This window comes from Manacus candei, unplaced genomic scaffold, assembly GCF_025592945.1.
Source record: "Manacus candei isolate 608988 ecotype Guabito, Panama unplaced genomic scaffold, ASM2559294v1 h1tg000014l, whole genome shotgun sequence".
NCBI lineage: Eukaryota > Metazoa > Chordata > Aves > Passeriformes > Pipridae > Manacus > Manacus candei.
The window spans coordinates 61467394-61484712 of NW_026138062.1; the positions used below are offsets into that span (position 1 = coordinate 61467394).

The 17319-nt window shown below is 40.2% G+C and overlaps 1 protein-coding gene across 1 annotated transcript in view; it reads right to left on the bottom strand.

Moving 5' to 3' along the window:
• Positions 1–5604: 5604 nt before the first annotated feature.
• IMPG2 (interphotoreceptor matrix proteoglycan 2) overlaps positions 5605–17319 on the bottom strand; it is a 59080-nt gene continuing 47365 nt past the window's right edge. Inside the window, exons 12-19 of the mRNA XM_051780935.1 lie at positions 16992–17316; positions 14818–16532; positions 13850–14069; positions 12407–12617; positions 10094–10282; positions 9708–9906; positions 8674–8753; positions 5605–7810 (exon numbers count right to left, since the gene is read on the bottom strand). Of these exons, the coding sequence (XP_051636895.1) occupies positions 7798–7810; positions 8674–8753; positions 9708–9906; positions 10094–10282; positions 12407–12617; positions 13850–14069; positions 14818–16532; positions 16992–17316 (2952 nt within the window). The 3' untranslated portion in view covers positions 5605–7797. The remainder of the gene's footprint in view (positions 7811–8673; positions 8754–9707; positions 9907–10093; positions 10283–12406; positions 12618–13849; positions 14070–14817; positions 16533–16991; positions 17317–17319) is intronic.

Sequence of the window (17319 nt, forward strand, 5' to 3'; positions counted from 1 at the left end):
GCCTCTGAATAAAGGAAGTGTAGTCGGAGTGGTGTCTGGAATTTGCTACAGATAAATATGTTGCCACAGTGGCATGCAGGATTGGAGTTTGGAGGAAGGCATCTGCGTATGCAGTCACTAAGGGTAAGGGATAATAAAAATAGAAAATTTCATTTGGGAAATTAAGGAAGAATGGCCTATGTTTTGAAAAAGACTGAAACAGAGTTTGATTTTTCTTTATATGTTCATGGAAAAAAATGTGGAAAGGTAGAGAGATTTCAAATTGTGAGCTTTGGCACTAGTAAGAAACTTGAGTGTTCTTTTAGCCCTTCCTCCCCCATTTTGAAGGTATTCTTTGCTTTGGCTCTAGTTCATTTCAGAGTTCATTTCAGAGGTTAGGTTTTGTAACTCTGATTTTACCATGCTCTGTGTATGGAAAAACAGAGCAGATGTTTCAGTGCACATACCAAACAGACAAAGTTGAAATTACTATTTCCTTGAGCGTCTCACATCCTGCAGGGAAAATGTCCCTCCAGGCTTCTTCCAAAGCTCAAGGAATTCTGCTGTTTTCACTCCTGTTATGAAAATACATCAGTCCTTATTTCTGCCCTTAGTGAGAGCCTTTAAAAACAGATGGATGGGACAGCTTGCTTTCTGTTTCTACAGCTTCCCATAGACCTGTATCTGAGCTGTTGGCACTGCCCCAGACTGTAGCCAAGCTTTGTCTTTTGTCTGCTTTTCTCCCCTTCTTTTTCTCATTTTTCCTACCCTCAAAAGCATTCTGAAGTGGAATCCAATTCACACAGATGTAGAATAGTTAGTATTGCTGTTGCTAGTGGGCTGGTTTCTTCTTTAATTTGAACCAAGTTCTAATTAGGCCACTCCAAGCTGAAGCTCTTTGATAATAACTAGAGGCAAGAAAGCTCAGAGTGGCAGGGTTCTGAGGAAAGCACAGTGTAGATCAGCAGAAGTCCTGAAATGTACAAGTAAACCCAGATGTGTGAGATACCTGATGATAGAAAATCCTGTCAAAGAGTAAGTAACTGTATTTTGCTGTATCAGTTCTGTTCTTCAGAATTAATTGCATGTGGGATTTTGCACGGTCTTTCATTTAAAACTGGATAAATACTTTTGATTTTCAAATTTGGCCCCTGATTGTGTCCTTTCTTTGCTGACTGATCTTTGCTAGTTTTGAGGCTTCCCATTTTCCAGAGCAGAATGGGGACTGCACACAACCATTCTGACCTTGTATGTCAAGAGGCTTAGTTAACTAGAGCTGGTTTAAAAAATGTTCATGAGAGGTTCACACAAGGGTTGAAAAATTCACATCTTTGGGTTTTTATATTACAGGGTTGAATAACTCTCCTATATTAATGGGTTTTCTTGTGGGCTTTTTTTTCCCCAATGATCTGCCAGCTCAAGTCTTTCATGTTATAAAATCATCTACTTTTTGCACACTAGTTATTAAACAATGGGAAGTTTCGTTAAATGTTTATGGAAAATACTGGTCATCACAGTTAATCAGGTTTTTATATCATGACATGGGATGCTGCAGTGTTCCATCTGGAGAAATGGTTGATGGTTTACAAGTTTGTTCACAGGCAGCTTGAGTACTTGATACCGGACAGTTCTCTAATAGGTGCTGAGCAGTGAAATGCAGAACCTCAGCAATACTTGGTCATGCACATCCCTTACTAATATTTCAGAAGTAAAATTTTCCATTTAACATCCACTGATAGATACATATGGTGTACTTAATCCTTCCTCCTTGCTTATCTCTAGATGTGGCAGCAGCAGGTTGCAGAGGGCCTGACTGGGGGCAAAATGGTCAGAGTTCTGCCCTGCTCTTCTCAAAGCAATATTAAGGTTGCTTAGCCAGGGGCAGCTTACTGACTTGAGTGTATATCAAATGATAGTGATTATGGGATGTTTTTAACCTTTAAAATAATAACCTGTTCTTTTGTTTTGTTTTTCCTAGCATCACTTTATTCCTTTTTTCCAGGCTAAATTGTCCCTTTTTGGAGACTGTTTTGGGCTGCCTGCAAGCTGGTGGTTCTCTGCAAGTAGACTGCTTCTCTACCTCAAATGCCTTACCAGACACTTCCATCTCCTTTTTTCTTGGCAGGTAAGGGCAAAGTTCTTGCGTGCTTTGCTCCTTGAAAAATGTCAGTGGTGTCATGTGGTGTGCTGAGAGATGGCCCCAAAAACACTTCCCATCAGCCTTACTCATAAGTCACATATCCACCAAATCTGCTTTCTGTTAGTTTGGTGTATTCAGTGTTGCATTAGACATGTCCCATCAGGAGCTTTATGCATAATGCAAAAGATTTGAGTCTTCTGAAAGGTCAATCTCTACAGGTATGAGGCTCCCAGTCACATTTCCTGCAAGCCTTGGGACAATATTTTAGTGTGGGATTATTTAGCTTGATGTTTTTTTAAGCAGATATGGACATGCTGACATTATAAATGCTACTGTGGTGGCAAGAAGGGCAAAGTGAGAACTCCATATGTGAGAGCTCTGTAGCACCACACTGCCTTCCTATCATGGCTGTGGCTTTCCATTCATGCCTAAGGGAAGGATGTAGAAAGAAAACCCTAAAAATAAGTGTGGTAAAGTTGTGTTGATTTTCTTTTTTTTTTTTTTTTTTTGGTGGTGTGTTTTGGTTTGATTTTTTTTAATCAAAACTTTAAAGAAGAAATAATAAAAGACAAAAAATAAAAAGCTGTGCAGCAGTCTCTGGTTTACTGGAAAACTGTATAAAGCATTTTTGTGGATCAAAAAGTTCTGATCTTCCCATCTCAAATTAGGGACAGGAACAACAGCCACTCCCTTACTGAGCAGATGATGGGAACTGTGAACAGTGAACTGAGCCAGCAGTTACCTGTAGGTCATGCTGGGAGACTCAAGCCCTGTGCTGCTGCTGGCACTGTTTTGCATTCCCCTCCCTTTCTGGGATGAGAGATCATATAATCCCTTTAGGTGGAGCTGAGTGAATTTCCTTGTAGCTGTCTTCCATGAGCAGATGGAAATCTTTCCCTCTTGGGATTGCTCACCTCTGACAATCTACCTCTTCACTTGCCCTCTTTTATCCAGATGCATGCCCGTGTTACTGCATAAAGTTTTGATGTATGGCTGTATCCATTATTGTTCCCATTTTCATTTCTGTTCAAGCTACGTCAGCCTTTCCAGAAAGGCATAGTTTCCCCATCTGGTAATCAGCTGTGGAGATGCAATCGCAACTCCAGTTAGGACTAAGTCTGATTTGTGTTTAATATGAGATTTTTGAACAACACTTAAACCTCCAATGATTCAAGACAGTATTTTTTTGTTGTTTTGGTTGTATAAATGGGAGCTGGCAGTGGGCTGGTGTCCCCTTACAAAAGGTCAAGCTTTAAGTGTAGTTTACTCCAACTTATACATTTAGTACAGAAACGTAGTCCTTAGATGTGCTGACGGTAAAACTGATTTTTTACAAAATATAATAAATTGGCATCTGTCCCACAAAATTCCAGTACTGAGGGTATTTCTCACCCTGAAACAAATGAAAGTTGAAATCTGGTTTTGTGTTTAATTGGAAACACAGGAAATCTAAAAGTGCAGGTTTGGAGGTGGTGTTCAGCTGACTCCTTCAGAACAGCTGCAGCACCTCAGGCAAAACATAATTTTAGTCCTGCACCCTGCTGCCATCCTCCAAGAAGACCTGCCCGCCATGAATGTGTTTCCCACCACACAGTGCAGTGGGTGACCCAGCAAGGAGGGTGAGAAGCAGCATGGGCAAGAGTCTAAGAGGACAGGAACTCAACTAAAATTTCTGGGGGTTATTAACAGTTTAGAGGAAGAGAGCCAACTAGTGTTGCACATGGCAATGCCAAAACCTTCCTCTTTGGATTGACAAATGAAAAGAATTCCTAGCCCAGAAACAGCTTTGGAATTTTCTTTTTTTTCAGTTGAGAAACAAAAGCAAATGGATCAATGTTACATAGAACATAACACATCTGTTCCCAAACTGGATCAAGTAGTGGAAAGACAGAAATACTGCTGGTGTTATAGTACATTTCAAGTAAACAAAGGGCCATGAAAGTCCTGTGTGCTTTCTACTAATTTTTAAACAGTAACAATGCCCTGGCACATTTCCTGTGCTATACAAAGTCAGTCTGTGTCTGTCCTCCAATGCTTACAGACAGACAGACAAATTGGTATTGGTCAATATTTCTGCTTTGTGTTTTAATAGAATGAGGTGACTGACCCTGCACTGGAGCTCTGGCACCTTAGCACGCCTGCTGTCCACAGACTCCATGTGGGAGAGTGCTCGGAGTCCTCCCATACTCCTTCTGCAGCCATTCACAACACGGACTGATTCCAGCAGGTCTGATGAGGAACATGAGTGAAAGTCTTGATTGTTGAAGACTTTTTCCATTTTAACATTTAAGCTATAAGTTCTTAAAACTGTAATGAGTTTATTTATGCTTTCTTTTTTTGGAGGAGATGAGAAATTCGTAGTTTCAGCTACTTCTGAAGACCTGAAGAAATCTATTTTCTGGAACCAAATTGTTACCCAGCAGTACAGGAAGCCTGGAGCTTAACAGAATAGATACTCAGTTACTCAATGCCTTTTAGCTTTTTGGTGTCCAAGGCTCTGTGCTTTGCTAAAAAGCTACCAAATAAAAGACAAGCACACAGTTCTTGAAATGCTGTTAGTCTTGAAGCTAAGAAGACTTGTTTTCTGTTTGAATTTCCAGCTGTGGTAGAATTCTAGTACCTTGAGGCACCAGGGAAGGCCTTGAGAGACCCCAGAAATAGTTTAGGCAGAACTTGCACTTAGTAGTTTTTGCAGTAGATGTGCTCCAACATGAGTTGCTGTTTGTTTGAGATCCCCTGTTAAAGGGGCAGCTGGTAGTGTTCTGCAGGGCCTCATTTTATTGTGTTTCAAGCCTTGAGGAGGGCCACAGATGCTGATAGACCTGTCAGTGTTTAGTAAACAATAACGGCTTTTTATGCTCTTATATTAAGCAAAGTCATTTGAACTTGCATTTTTAACTTTTAGCAATCAAAACCCTGCATGTTAACCAATAACAGACTGGTAGGTTTATACATTGAACTGGTTTGGGTTGGGCTTTTTTTATTTTTTTTTTTTTTTTGTTAGGATATTTAGAGTGCTTTATCTCTGCCTTAGATTGGGAAAATGTCAAAGAAAGTCAGTCATTCACTAAGTTCTTGGCATGTTGCAAGATGCATCACCAAACAGTTCAGGTGAAGAGGTTTGAAGCAGAGGGAGTCAGTTTTGGTTTTAAGATTTCGAGATCACCTTAGTAATGACATGCTTTGGCTCTTTGATTAGGGACAAAACATCTTCAAAATAGGCAAAGAGTTTCACTAAAAGCAAGGTACTTAGGTATGTGCTTTCCAGAATGAATATTTAGACTACAATCTCACAAGCATTAATGAACTACATTTGGCACTTTTGTTAGCAAAGGAGTTTAACAGCTTAGCCAACCCTGTTGAAAAAAAAAAACCCAAACAAAAAACAGACTTTCTGGTCCTACATGCTTAAATGGTCATGGCTAAGATGCCTTATCCGTGTCCAACTCATAGTCTGTGCATGAATTTTATAGAAAAAATATTTTGGAAATAGTTTTTTATTGTTGTGAAAAGATACTGTCATGTCCATATGTATACACACACACACAAAGAAAATATCACTGTATATACACTGAAATACCTCATACTCAGTGTAACCAAGCCTCTTCTCAGCTTGTGCATAGAAAATACTAAAAATACCTTTAAAACATGCCTGATCCCAGCTGCCATCCACTGCTGCACTTAGCAGGAGCAGCACTGAAGCTCCCAGGGCTGGCAGCTGAGCTGCACAGAAACGAGTCACAAGCTGATGCCTACCCTGAGCCCAGTAGTTCTCTGCTATGATCACAGGCCCTGGTGTTACAGGATGGCTCAGCCATTCTGCTGCAGGGCCAGGAGGAGTGGGCTGTGCCTCAGAAACTCTGGACCAGCTGCTCTGACAGCCCTTGGGCCACCCAGTAGAATGGGGCCTCTGTCTCATAACACCTGGTCACGAAAGTGTTGAGCAGCACCATATTACTAACTGCTGTCTGGCATTACTTTGGCTTACAGTGGTTTCTATAAGCATTTCTTAGACAAATGTGTGGCTCTGATACCCATCCCCTGCCACTCAAGGCAAGAAGGTACTACACCAGTGATCCAGTGAGGTTCTCTGGGACACGTAGAAGAATTGCATTGAAGTATTCAGTTATTTAGCTAAGCTGCCTATAGACAATTATTAAGTAATTCTCACTATTAATAAAAGTACTAAAGATACTAAAAAGTATCAGGTAGCTGTTGGCACATGTGGGCCAAGAACTAGAGACATCGTAGATATAAATAACTTGGCCATTTTTGCTTGCATAAGCTAATGTGATCATAATTGTGCCCTAACCCTGACAGCTGTGTTAATGCCTTAAATGAGTCACTGAGTGACTGAACAGAGCCCCAACACACCTTAACATGTAGTCAGAACTCTCTTCATAACTTGAAGGTAAAAGTCTGTTTCTGTAAATCTCAAGTTATTTTAAAATGTTTCAGGCCGACTTCTTCTGTTTAAGGAATTCCATGCTGATTTCCACTAAACTAAGAATAATCTCACTTTTCCCCTTCCCCACAGAAAAGTGCTGCAACCTACTAAATATGGATGCACTTAAATACTGCAGCCTGATTTGAAAGGGAGCTCATGGAAGGCTATTGCCCAGTTCAGTAAAGAAAATACAAGTATTAGTTGGCTCAATTCAACACTAAGTAAACACTAAATATAATATATATAAAAGGATGGGCACGATGCCACTGTAGCATTTCATCATTAAAACTAGCCATCTTTCTATTTCAACGATTAAATCCATGATGAAAATAAGCCGATAAGGAAACACACAACAAATAAATAATGCATATCAACTTACAAAATATGAAACCAATTATCCACATACAAAAAAAGTCAATGTTAGTCACTTAAGCCTCACAGAACATTTTGTATGATAGCAGCCCTTCAGTGCCTCAGTTGGTGTGTCTGCCAGAAACAGCTGGAGAACCAACCATCCTGGCTTTAAAGACACTGTACTGCACTGCAGCAGAACTGCCCTGCCTTGCCAAGGCTCCCCTGGGGTCACAGGCAGTGAGGATGCTGATTGCTGGGGAGAGCCCTGAGGAGGCCTGCAGGCTCAGTGCTGTCGTCTGTTTTGCTGATGCCAGGTGGCAAAACATACATCGGGCATCTGTACAGAAGGAAGGTTTTTCCAGTGAAGTTATGTTTGTGTCGATAACGGGAATGTTTTAAAATAATGCTAACACAATTCTAGCACAATAGTTCTCCCCCTACAACTCCTTCCCTCCTTCCCACTAGTGTTTTGTACCCATGAAATACTACTGGAGCCTCCAGTGAGGGGATAAATGCCAGACAGGGATTTTCAATGAGCATTTTATTTTGGTTGTGCATGTATCTTCTCTTGCCCGAGGAGATTTTTTTGCCTTTGTGTACAAAACTTTCACTGTCCATTTTGGAGTTAAATAAAAATGAACTTTCATAACCTCTGTCACTTCTGATCGCCTCTCAAAAATGTCACTTTACACGGAAAAGCCAGAAGTAATTGAGATAAACAGACATCTGTACATTTTAGTCATTCATTTAGAAAACATCTGTATCCATCCATGCAATGTTAAGACTATAAGTAACTTTGCAGTTACATCTGAGCCCGTTGCTGTGGCAACAAGGTAGTCTTTATCTCCCACGTGTATTCTATCAATTTCTTTTTTTCTTAAAGCAGCTTCCTGAAATGAAAAACAGAGAAGGAATGATTAAGCTCATCTCTTTCAAACATTGGATTCAAGGCTTATATAAGACAGCCCTTACTGCTTTCCAGCTGTGGAAAATTCAGACGCTGATGCTTTTCAAGATGAAAAAATGAACTACTGACATGGAAAAATGTGAACTGCTGTTATTTTCAATTAAAAAAAATTACAGCTGAAGATCTGAGAACATAAGTTGTTTGCTACTGTAGCTATTTTTAACAGAATCCCAAGGAATTTTACTACAGTATCTTTCAAACTAACTCAGCAAGCTGTGATTTGCTGCTTGCTACAGTGGGAGTTCATGAGAGTGTATATGCTAATAATTAATTCCTTGATGACCTTCTTCTTGCTTAGCTTTCATCAATGCACACAGCTCAGGTTGGTTAATTGTTTGGAATTGTAAACTTTCTATGATGGTAAGAGCCCACCATACCAGACAGGATCGTACTAGTGATCTGTCAGGTTTTGGTTTAGTTGCCAAGATAAACTAACGTGCTTTCAAAATTTCTATTTTAAGTAGAACACTAGGCAATGGGAAACACATTAGGAGAGTTAAGAAGGTTCTATCTATGCTTTCAAGGACCTAAACTGATGTTAGAGCTCTGACACCCATTAACTTTGGGATTCCTCTTCACTGTTTTTAACATACTTTCTGGGGCTGTCTACTTTTAACAGTGATTATTAAGTATTTTTAAAGGGTCGAACCTCTTCAAAAATAATGTTGAAATCTTAGCCTTTAGTGTCCCAGAGTTTCTAGACCCTTAAAAAATACTGTAATGTAGTAAAGGCCACAGGAGCAAACATCAAAGGAGTTAGATATGCAGACAAGACATTTCACTCACATTTGATGCTGCCTAACAAACTCTGCAAACTGACGATCTTTAGCGTAGAGCTCTATAATTCGAATTCTGTCCTGAATCTCCTAGAATAGAAGACACAGAATTGTAAGTACATAATAGAAACTAGAATACTACTGAAATAGCTGTTTTCTGGTTTTTGGAAAATAAAACTCCTTTGCATTGCTGCTGCAAGGAGTAGAGCTTGAAACTGTGCACTCCGACACTTTGTGGGGTTTTTTTTTGTTTGTTGGAGTTTTTTTGGGTTTGGGTTTTTTTTGTTGTTTGTTTTTTGTTTTTTTTTTTAAGTGAAGCACTTCATCTGAATTCAGTAATACTTTACTTTTCAACCAAAACCAGTGTTTGGACAGAATGTGTTATTTCAACAGGCTTTGACAAACCATTTATCTCTCACAGATACTTCGCCTACTATTTCAGTAGTATTCCAGTTACATGGTGGATTCACTCCTCTCACAATTTCTTAAGGATATGTGGTTAGTTTTAGGATGTAAATAAATCCCTTCTTTTTAGCTTTCTAGAGTAAACCTTGGATACTGTGTATTCAGGAAGAAAGGAGAAGGATGTGATCTAACTTGCAGGTTATAGAAAGACCTAAACTTTAAAAAACATCAAAAAGTACCCAAAACAAAAAAACCTGTGAAAAGACCTGGATGTACCAGTTTTTCACTGGGTAACTCCTCTTACATAAGATAGTTAGCATTAAAAGGTAAAGGTTGTGTTGAGCAACACATTAAACCTCCCCAAATCCTGTGAAGTCACTTAAAGAGTCAGCTCCTTTTTTATGTGAAATTCATTACAGGTCAGAACAAACCCATTCCTTTCTCTGCACCTAAAAGCAAGCAGGAAAAAAAACCCTTTCTGTCTTCTCTTAAGTAGTTGCAGCAGTCATAGCTGCATTTTGTTTATCCAGAGCACAGACACTGGGGAAAGACAGGGCCCACCTCGGAGGTTAGAAGTGTGGAATAAGCTTACTGCTTACATGATCTTTCCCATGACACTATGAAAATAAGATCATTTACCTCCTTAGTAAGCTCACTGTTTTCATAAATGTGCCTGATCTCTTCACTGCTGTAGTCTGTGGATGTCTCTGCACTGGTGGAACTGTAGGACGTTAGCTGAGGATATCTCCGGTAATAATGGCTGTAGCCAGTCGTATCACTTTCATACATGGGGTTGTATTTAACTGCATTCTCAATGGACGAGAGGCTGTCACCCTGCCTGGGGGAGCAATAAACAAACTGTGAGCTTCTCTGCAGCCTGGAAGGGCAGCAGATAGACTCAGGAAGCCTGGCATTTGGAGGTGCCTGCACATCCTGTCGCTTGTCAACTGTGTGATATAAGACTTACGACAGAATTATCCTTATTGCAGCTGATGTGTTCTAAAGTATCAGACGGTGTCACTTACCCCTGTGAGTCACCGCTGTCACTCTTTGTATACTGGTCTCGAAGGGTCCTGGCCAAGAAGAAGATGACAGCAGATGCCACAAGAAGAAATCCTGCCACAGAAGCAATTGCAATACCCACAACCAGTGGCTCAGACACATACTCTTCACAGTGCTCCCCCCTGTACCACCAGTTCTCTCCCACACGACACCTGCCGCAAAGAAACACAGGGAAATTAAGCACCAGCAAAAGCTTTGATTACTGTATTTAACTTCTCATTAGGGTGTGCCCTCAGTTAAGTCACCTCAATAAATAGGTTCGCGTTGTTCGATCACCAATTTTCTTCATTATTATTATTATTGCGAACATTCTTTTTGGTATAGAATCATATGACAGTTTTGGTTGAAAGAGACCTTCAAAAGCCACCTAGTCCAAACCCCTGCAATAAGCAGGGACATCTTCAACTATACCAGGATGCTCAGAGCCCCATCCAATCCAAGTGTGGGGCATCTATCACCTCTCTTGACAACCTGTTCCAGTGTTTCCCCATCCACATTGTACAAAATTTCTTCCTTATATCTAGTCTAAGTCTATCCTCTTTTAGTTTAAAACCTTGTCCTATTGCAACAGGCCCTGATAAAGAGTTTGTCCTCATCTTTCTTATAAGCCCCCTTTAAATATGGAAAGGCCATAGGAAGACCTCATAGGAGCCTTCTCTTCTCCAGGAGGAACTACCCCAATTACTGAATTTAATGAAGATAGGTAAAAGAGTAAAAGGGTAATGTATTTGTGATGGAAAAAGTCACTGGTTTTTGCAGTTTAGAGTATCCTGTGATTTGTTAAAACTGGAAGGTGTTTAGACTAAGTAAAAAGTCCTGCCTTGCCTGAGCCTTGCATGTGACATATCCAGTACCGTACAACTGATATAGCAGTTGCCTTTATCATCTTGTAACATAAATACAAATGAAGGTGTGTTAACTGAGCAAAATGTTATAGTGTAGTGAACTCCACAATGGTTTGTTAAATAGATACACAAAATAAATGATAGAAAGAAGTCTATGTTCAAGATTGTATCTTTGGAATGGTTGCCCAAAACAGTATTCAGTATTCCTGCCTTACTTCGGTTTTAAACATGAGAACTTTAATGTTAATACTGACTTTAAATACACCAGGAAAAATAATATATTTGCATTATGTGTGTTTGGGAGTTTTTACTGTAAAAACTCAAGGAATTGTAAGGTGGTACGACACAGCAATGAACCTTATTGATAAGAAACATCAGTAAATTAAGTTTTCTAACATAATTATCTGAAATAGTTTCTGAAAGTAGCAAGTAATACTTCAGGCTTTTTCAGAAAGTTCTTAATAAATACAGACTGGAACATGCTGGATTTCAGATACCTACCTGCTTCTAATTAATACTACTATACAAATATTATCAAAGTTATAATACATCTGTGATAGTACCCATTTTTATAGTTTTTAAAATTTTTTTCTTCTGTTAAATACTAGGACTCTGACTTGAAAGATGTTCTAGGTAAGCTTTAAAAAGAAAAATCACATGAAATAAATAATAACTACTAGTAATAATATTTTTCTTTGCAATAATTCTCTTAACTTTTGCTGATAGGTATATTTTGCTTTTAAAAATAGACTGTTAGTTTGCTTGAAAAGTAAAAAATTAAATGCAGTGTCAGCAGCAGCATCAATTTGTCTGTATCTTGTACTAAGTCTTTTCCATTGCCTGCAAAATACAGCAATCCTGTTCAGATGCATCTATATCTTTTTTTAAGCAAAAATTTGAACTATAGGGCCTGTGCCTTGATCCTTTTATGAATCACAAATGATTTTTGCCAAATGTCCAGTATTTACTCTTATAACTTTTTCTTAAACAAAAGCATTATATTTAAAATATTTGTTCTCTATCAGTCTGCCTTTCAGGGATGAACTTTTGTGATGGAATTAACTCCTATATGTTATATGACATTATCCAACACTTTGCTACTTCACAGAACCTCTGGAGATAAATTCTGTCCCCAAAGGTCAATGCAAATGATTTGAACAACTGTGTGTGCAACCATTTTTCCTAGTTAGCTTAATAGAATAGAAACATCAGGAAATAATCTGTTACTGTCTCATTTCTGATATATACACAGGAAAACTAATGTTAAAATTGGGACTTGCACACAGCAGCATAACATGAACGATAATATCTACTCACTTGTTATACATTATTGTACAGAATTTCAGACAAATCTTGTAGAATGCTACAACACAGGAGACAATAAAGGGTTTTCATACAGGAAGCACAACTTCAAACAGCAGGATGACCTACCTACAGATGGCCCCTTGCCCAGGGCTTATGTCACACTTGCCATCATTCAGGCAGAAGTTTGGTTGCAGATCACAAATGCTGTTGCACGGCAGCCCGTCAATGCTCAGGTAGCCAGGGTTGCAGACACACTCAGCTTCTCCACTCCAGCGATTTACTAAGCACTCGGAGAATTCATTGCAGGCCTGGAACTTGCAGGGATCTGCTTGCTCACCTGACAATACATAGAGCAGAATATATTAATGATAGAGGAGAACCCTAATTGAGGCAAAGTGCTGCCTGTCTGCTGCCATTTTCTCTAATGGTCTCTTAGTTAATCCACAAAAATCCAGTGTGCATCTCTCCCAAGTAACAAAAGGTTCTGCTGAGGTGAACAAGCACTAGCAAGTATTCCTCTGTCTGCACAGTGCATGCCAGTGGCACAGAGAAGACCACTCAACAAAACAATCAAAAAAACAAGTATATAAAGTGATCTTTTTCTTACTTTTCTCTCTCTGCTGGAACTATATTTTGCAAATGAGTAAAACACAGCTGAACTCCAGCATTTCTTGTTACAGAAAACCTAGGCAGCATATAGGGAAGGGCAGTGGGACTTTGGGCACTCACCATCTGCTATGAGGGGATTTGCCTTTTTGTCTGCAAGGAACACAAGCTTATAGCATTCAAGAGATCTCACTTGTATCAAGCTTAAGAGGCTGGCATACACCTAAATGATCAACATCAGAAGATTTTTTCATGCTAATTAGACCATCTTTTTAAGAGAGCTACCTGTGAAGAACAGTTACCATTTGCCAACAGGTCAGCACTCTTGTTTTTCTCTAACCAGGCAATATTTTTGAGTTGCTTATATGGTAAACTACTGGTTAATTGGACAGAGAAAAAAAACTTTCTCCACTACTGGTTAATTGGACAGAGAAAAAAAACTTTCTCCCTGTATCAGAGAAGTGAACCAAGAGGGCCTGTAACTATTTAGTGCAATCAAGGCCTTACCACAAGAATGAGGCAGCGGCTGTTACCTGTGCAGATGCTCACCTGGCAGCTAAACTGGCTACCACCTGTCGGAGTAACCACATGGAATAAGTTCATACCACACATGAAACTAAACAAAAGAGAGATGAGCACCACTGTTCTACCTGAGCAGGCTACTCCCTCGCTCCCCAGGTAAAGTGCAGTGGTATTGTATAGAGTATTACATGAGTCAATTTGTCTCCATAATTCTATATGGATCCCATACAGCTTGCTCTGTCTGAGTCCCACTTTTATCTTCATCTCTTTAGTCCCATAACAGATTTTTATTTGTTTGTTTAAACTCTGAAAGATTGTGTTTCTGAAGCCCAGTCTGTGAAAATCAGTGGGCAGTCTCTGAGCTGCTGGGATCCTTAGTACTTAAAGCAGAAATTGTTCTAAATGCCTTGCTTTTACACTGCATTTCCCTGCTGTCCTTACCCGATTCCACATCCAGGGAGTATTTATCAATGGCCAGGTTCATGGTGTGATATGCAGTGTTGCAGAAGTCTTCCAGGATCAAGTACACAGCATTGGTGACGTTCCGAGGCACAGGTTTGGCAAATTTCATTCGGCTGTTCACCACAATGCTGCCGTTTCTGAAGTTCAGGATTTCCAGATTCTGGAATCCCGTCAGATTTGACTGAAGGTAGGGCACCAGCTGCAACACAGGAGATGTGACAGAAAAGCTGAATCTTTGAATCTCTCTCTACTCAGTTCTGTTGCACTGTTACTGCATCAGACAGCAGGAGTCTGAATGACTTTATCCAAATCCCGCAGCAAAGGCATTAACCTTTACCCAACTGAGTTCTGTGCTGGCAGCCTGCCAGGAGCCTGAGTACTTCAGGCATCTCTTAAGAGTATACCAGTTGTCAGACAGTTTCTAAAAACTTATGATTCAGAAATACAGTTCTCCCTTGATCTAAGCACCAGCCATAACTGCTATTTCACAGGGTTTTTCCTTGAAGCATGTCCCACTTCCCCCTCTGTTCTTTGTTCCCTTATCTCCCACAAAAAAATATTCATTTCAGTTAGAAGAGGTGAATTTCCCAGCTAAAACTTGGCAGTTGTTGCTGCATAACTCCTGTGAGGCTTTGCTAGTCATCAGCCAGGGAAGGACCAGCTTAGCTCCCTGAGCCACCTCTTAGGATAGGTTGAATGTGTTGCAGAAAAGTTACCTCATCACTAAAAAGTGAACTAAAAAGTTCTGCTTTAGAGGGAATATTGACTAAATAAAAGACAAACATCCCACCACCTGTCTCCAGACAGAATTTTCCTGGGGGGGGGACAAAAATCATATCTGTAAACACCAGTTTTGAGTTGCTCTCTGCAAGAGAGATTATTAAACATCAATGCCAACAATTTGTGTCTATCTGGTCATGGACATTTAGTATAGAAGTCATTCTCACCAGTTCCAAGAACCGCTGTTCCAATGCTTTGTATTCAGGGGAGTTTTTATTAAAGAGGTCCTCTGAAAACATCATGTTGGTAACCCGAAGACTGAAAAACACAACTAGAGCTCGGGATGGGACAGTACTGCTATAGTGAGTTTCATGTGTGGCCCAAGCCACACTGGCCATCTCTGTGGACTGGATACGAGTTGTTAGCTCCATGTGACTTTCGGTCATTCTCCTTCCCTCCTCAGTCTGCTCAGGAAAAAAGTGGACAGTGCTCACACGGTCCAGGTCTACTGAAATATCTAGGGCTCTTGTCGTTTCATCTCCCAGCTTTGTTGAGGCAGCCACAGACAGTGATGTTGTGGTTCCCACAGGAGGGAGATGGGATGGAAGCTCAGTGGGGCTTGTTGTTACTCTCACTGTTTCATACTTCACAGCAGTGCTGAAACTCATGGAAACATGGTCTGTAGCACCCTGCCCAGCAAAGTCCTCCAGGACAGTGGTCTGATCTATCACAGAAGAAACTGCAGTTGAAACTTGAGGGGCAGCTGGCGTTGCTAATTGCACTGTCTGATCTAAGGAGGTTTCTAGTGTTCTGTCAGTAGGCCAAACATCAGCTGGTCTCTTCACTGCTGATCCAGTAGTGTCTTGGCCTGCCAATGATGAATCTAGGGTTTGCTGCTCCTCTGTGGAAGCATCAGGCTTTACCATGGAAGGACCTGCAGGCAGAATGGTTCCTGAAGAGCTTGTGTCCAAGTGTCCTATTGTAGCAGCTTCCATTACATCTGACTGCTTCACTGTGTATAGTTCTTCTACCATTGTCCTGTCTTCCTTTTGGTGTTCAATTTCTTCAGAAATTATGTTCTGATCTACACTAGACTCTTCAGGTTGCTCCATACTGACAGTCTCTGTAGATGTAAGCAGACGATCTTCCACAGACAGATCTGTGTACTGTGGTGAGACAGGCACCTCTCCAGTTGGCATGTCTACAGCAGAATGATCCACCGAAGGCTCCAAAACCAAGGATGGTTTAACAAAAGAAGAATCATACATGCCCAGTGTTTCTGCCTGTGTAGATGGTTCCACAGATGATGGCTCTTCTGTCTGTAACAGAGGTACTGGCGGAGTTGTAGTCTCTGGAAAGACAAATATTTCAGACTCATCAAGGAAATCTTTTATATTGACTATATGTTCATTCTCATCTTTGGAAGGATCATAATCTAATTTATTCTCAGAGTTGAGAATATAGTCTAAGATCATGCCTTCAGGAATATCCTCAGTTTTGATTAACAAAGACTCATTGTCATCTTCAAGCCAGCTATCAGGACCAGGGTAAAAAACTGGTTCCAGTGTTGCTTCTTCCCAAGGCCAGATACTTGATTCCATTTCTTTTCCTGAACCATCAAAAGCTGAACCAGACCCATCATCATATATAACTCTATCTCCAAGAAACATATCAGTTTCATCTTCCATAGGGGGTACTTCTAAGGGAAAAGGAATTTCTTCCACAGAGTCTGCACTGTCACTGCCCTCAGGACTACCTTGAGTTTCTTCTTCCTTCTCAGCAGATACTATTTCTTTAACATCAGTCTCTATGACTGATGAAGAGGCCACTGTTGGTGCAGGAAGCAGAGGAACTGCATAATCATCTGTAGACGGAAATTCTTCAGGCACAAGGTGAGAGGGACTTGAAGGCAAAAGATCTTCAGATAGTCCAGTATCTTCAACTATTAAAAATAAAAATAAATTTCCCATTAGTTGTTGTTTATGATAAAAAGGGTCAAATTACATTAACTTTATTATCTGTAGATCTGTATTCCATGTTTCCCATAATATATCCTGGCTTTTGTATGCCAAAGTCAGATGGACCCATGTTGACCTGTCCCACTTTCCATTCAGATATTATATGGGCCAAGTCAAGACATGCAAAATTAATTCTATGAAATTAAACAAGCATCATGTGTGTATCATTTCCAGAAGGGATAAACAGGCATTATTAGCTATTACAAACATTTTACCTTGGTATATTGTTCTTAAGTATATGCATACAAGAAAGGTAAAAACTAGCAGAGAAAGAAAGCCAATTTTTAGATGTTTTGAAAAGTCATTTTGGTGAACTGTAATTTGGTGAGTATCAGAAAACACTGGCATCCAAATTTAAGCTCCAGTCAATGGCATTAACTTACCATCTAAAGAACTGGGGGGTGAAAACCATTCCAGAGAGTCCTCAGAATCATGCTCTAACACTGGTGCAGGGATCAAATGAGGAGTCTGACTCCCATCCTCTAAATTCAGCCCATCAGGCAAAGAAGTGTCGTCAGCCTCTGAGGAAAGTGGAGCTTCAGGTGCCAAACCGGCCTCTGAGTCCACGGATTCTGGTCTTGGCTGGATTTCACTGTCACTGGACTGTTCACTGTCTGAAGTGGAGTCTGGTTTGGTGTAATCAAAGGGCAAGGCATTGCTGACTGTCGATTCATCTGCTGAGGGACGTTCAGCTAGAAAGGTGCTGTCCTG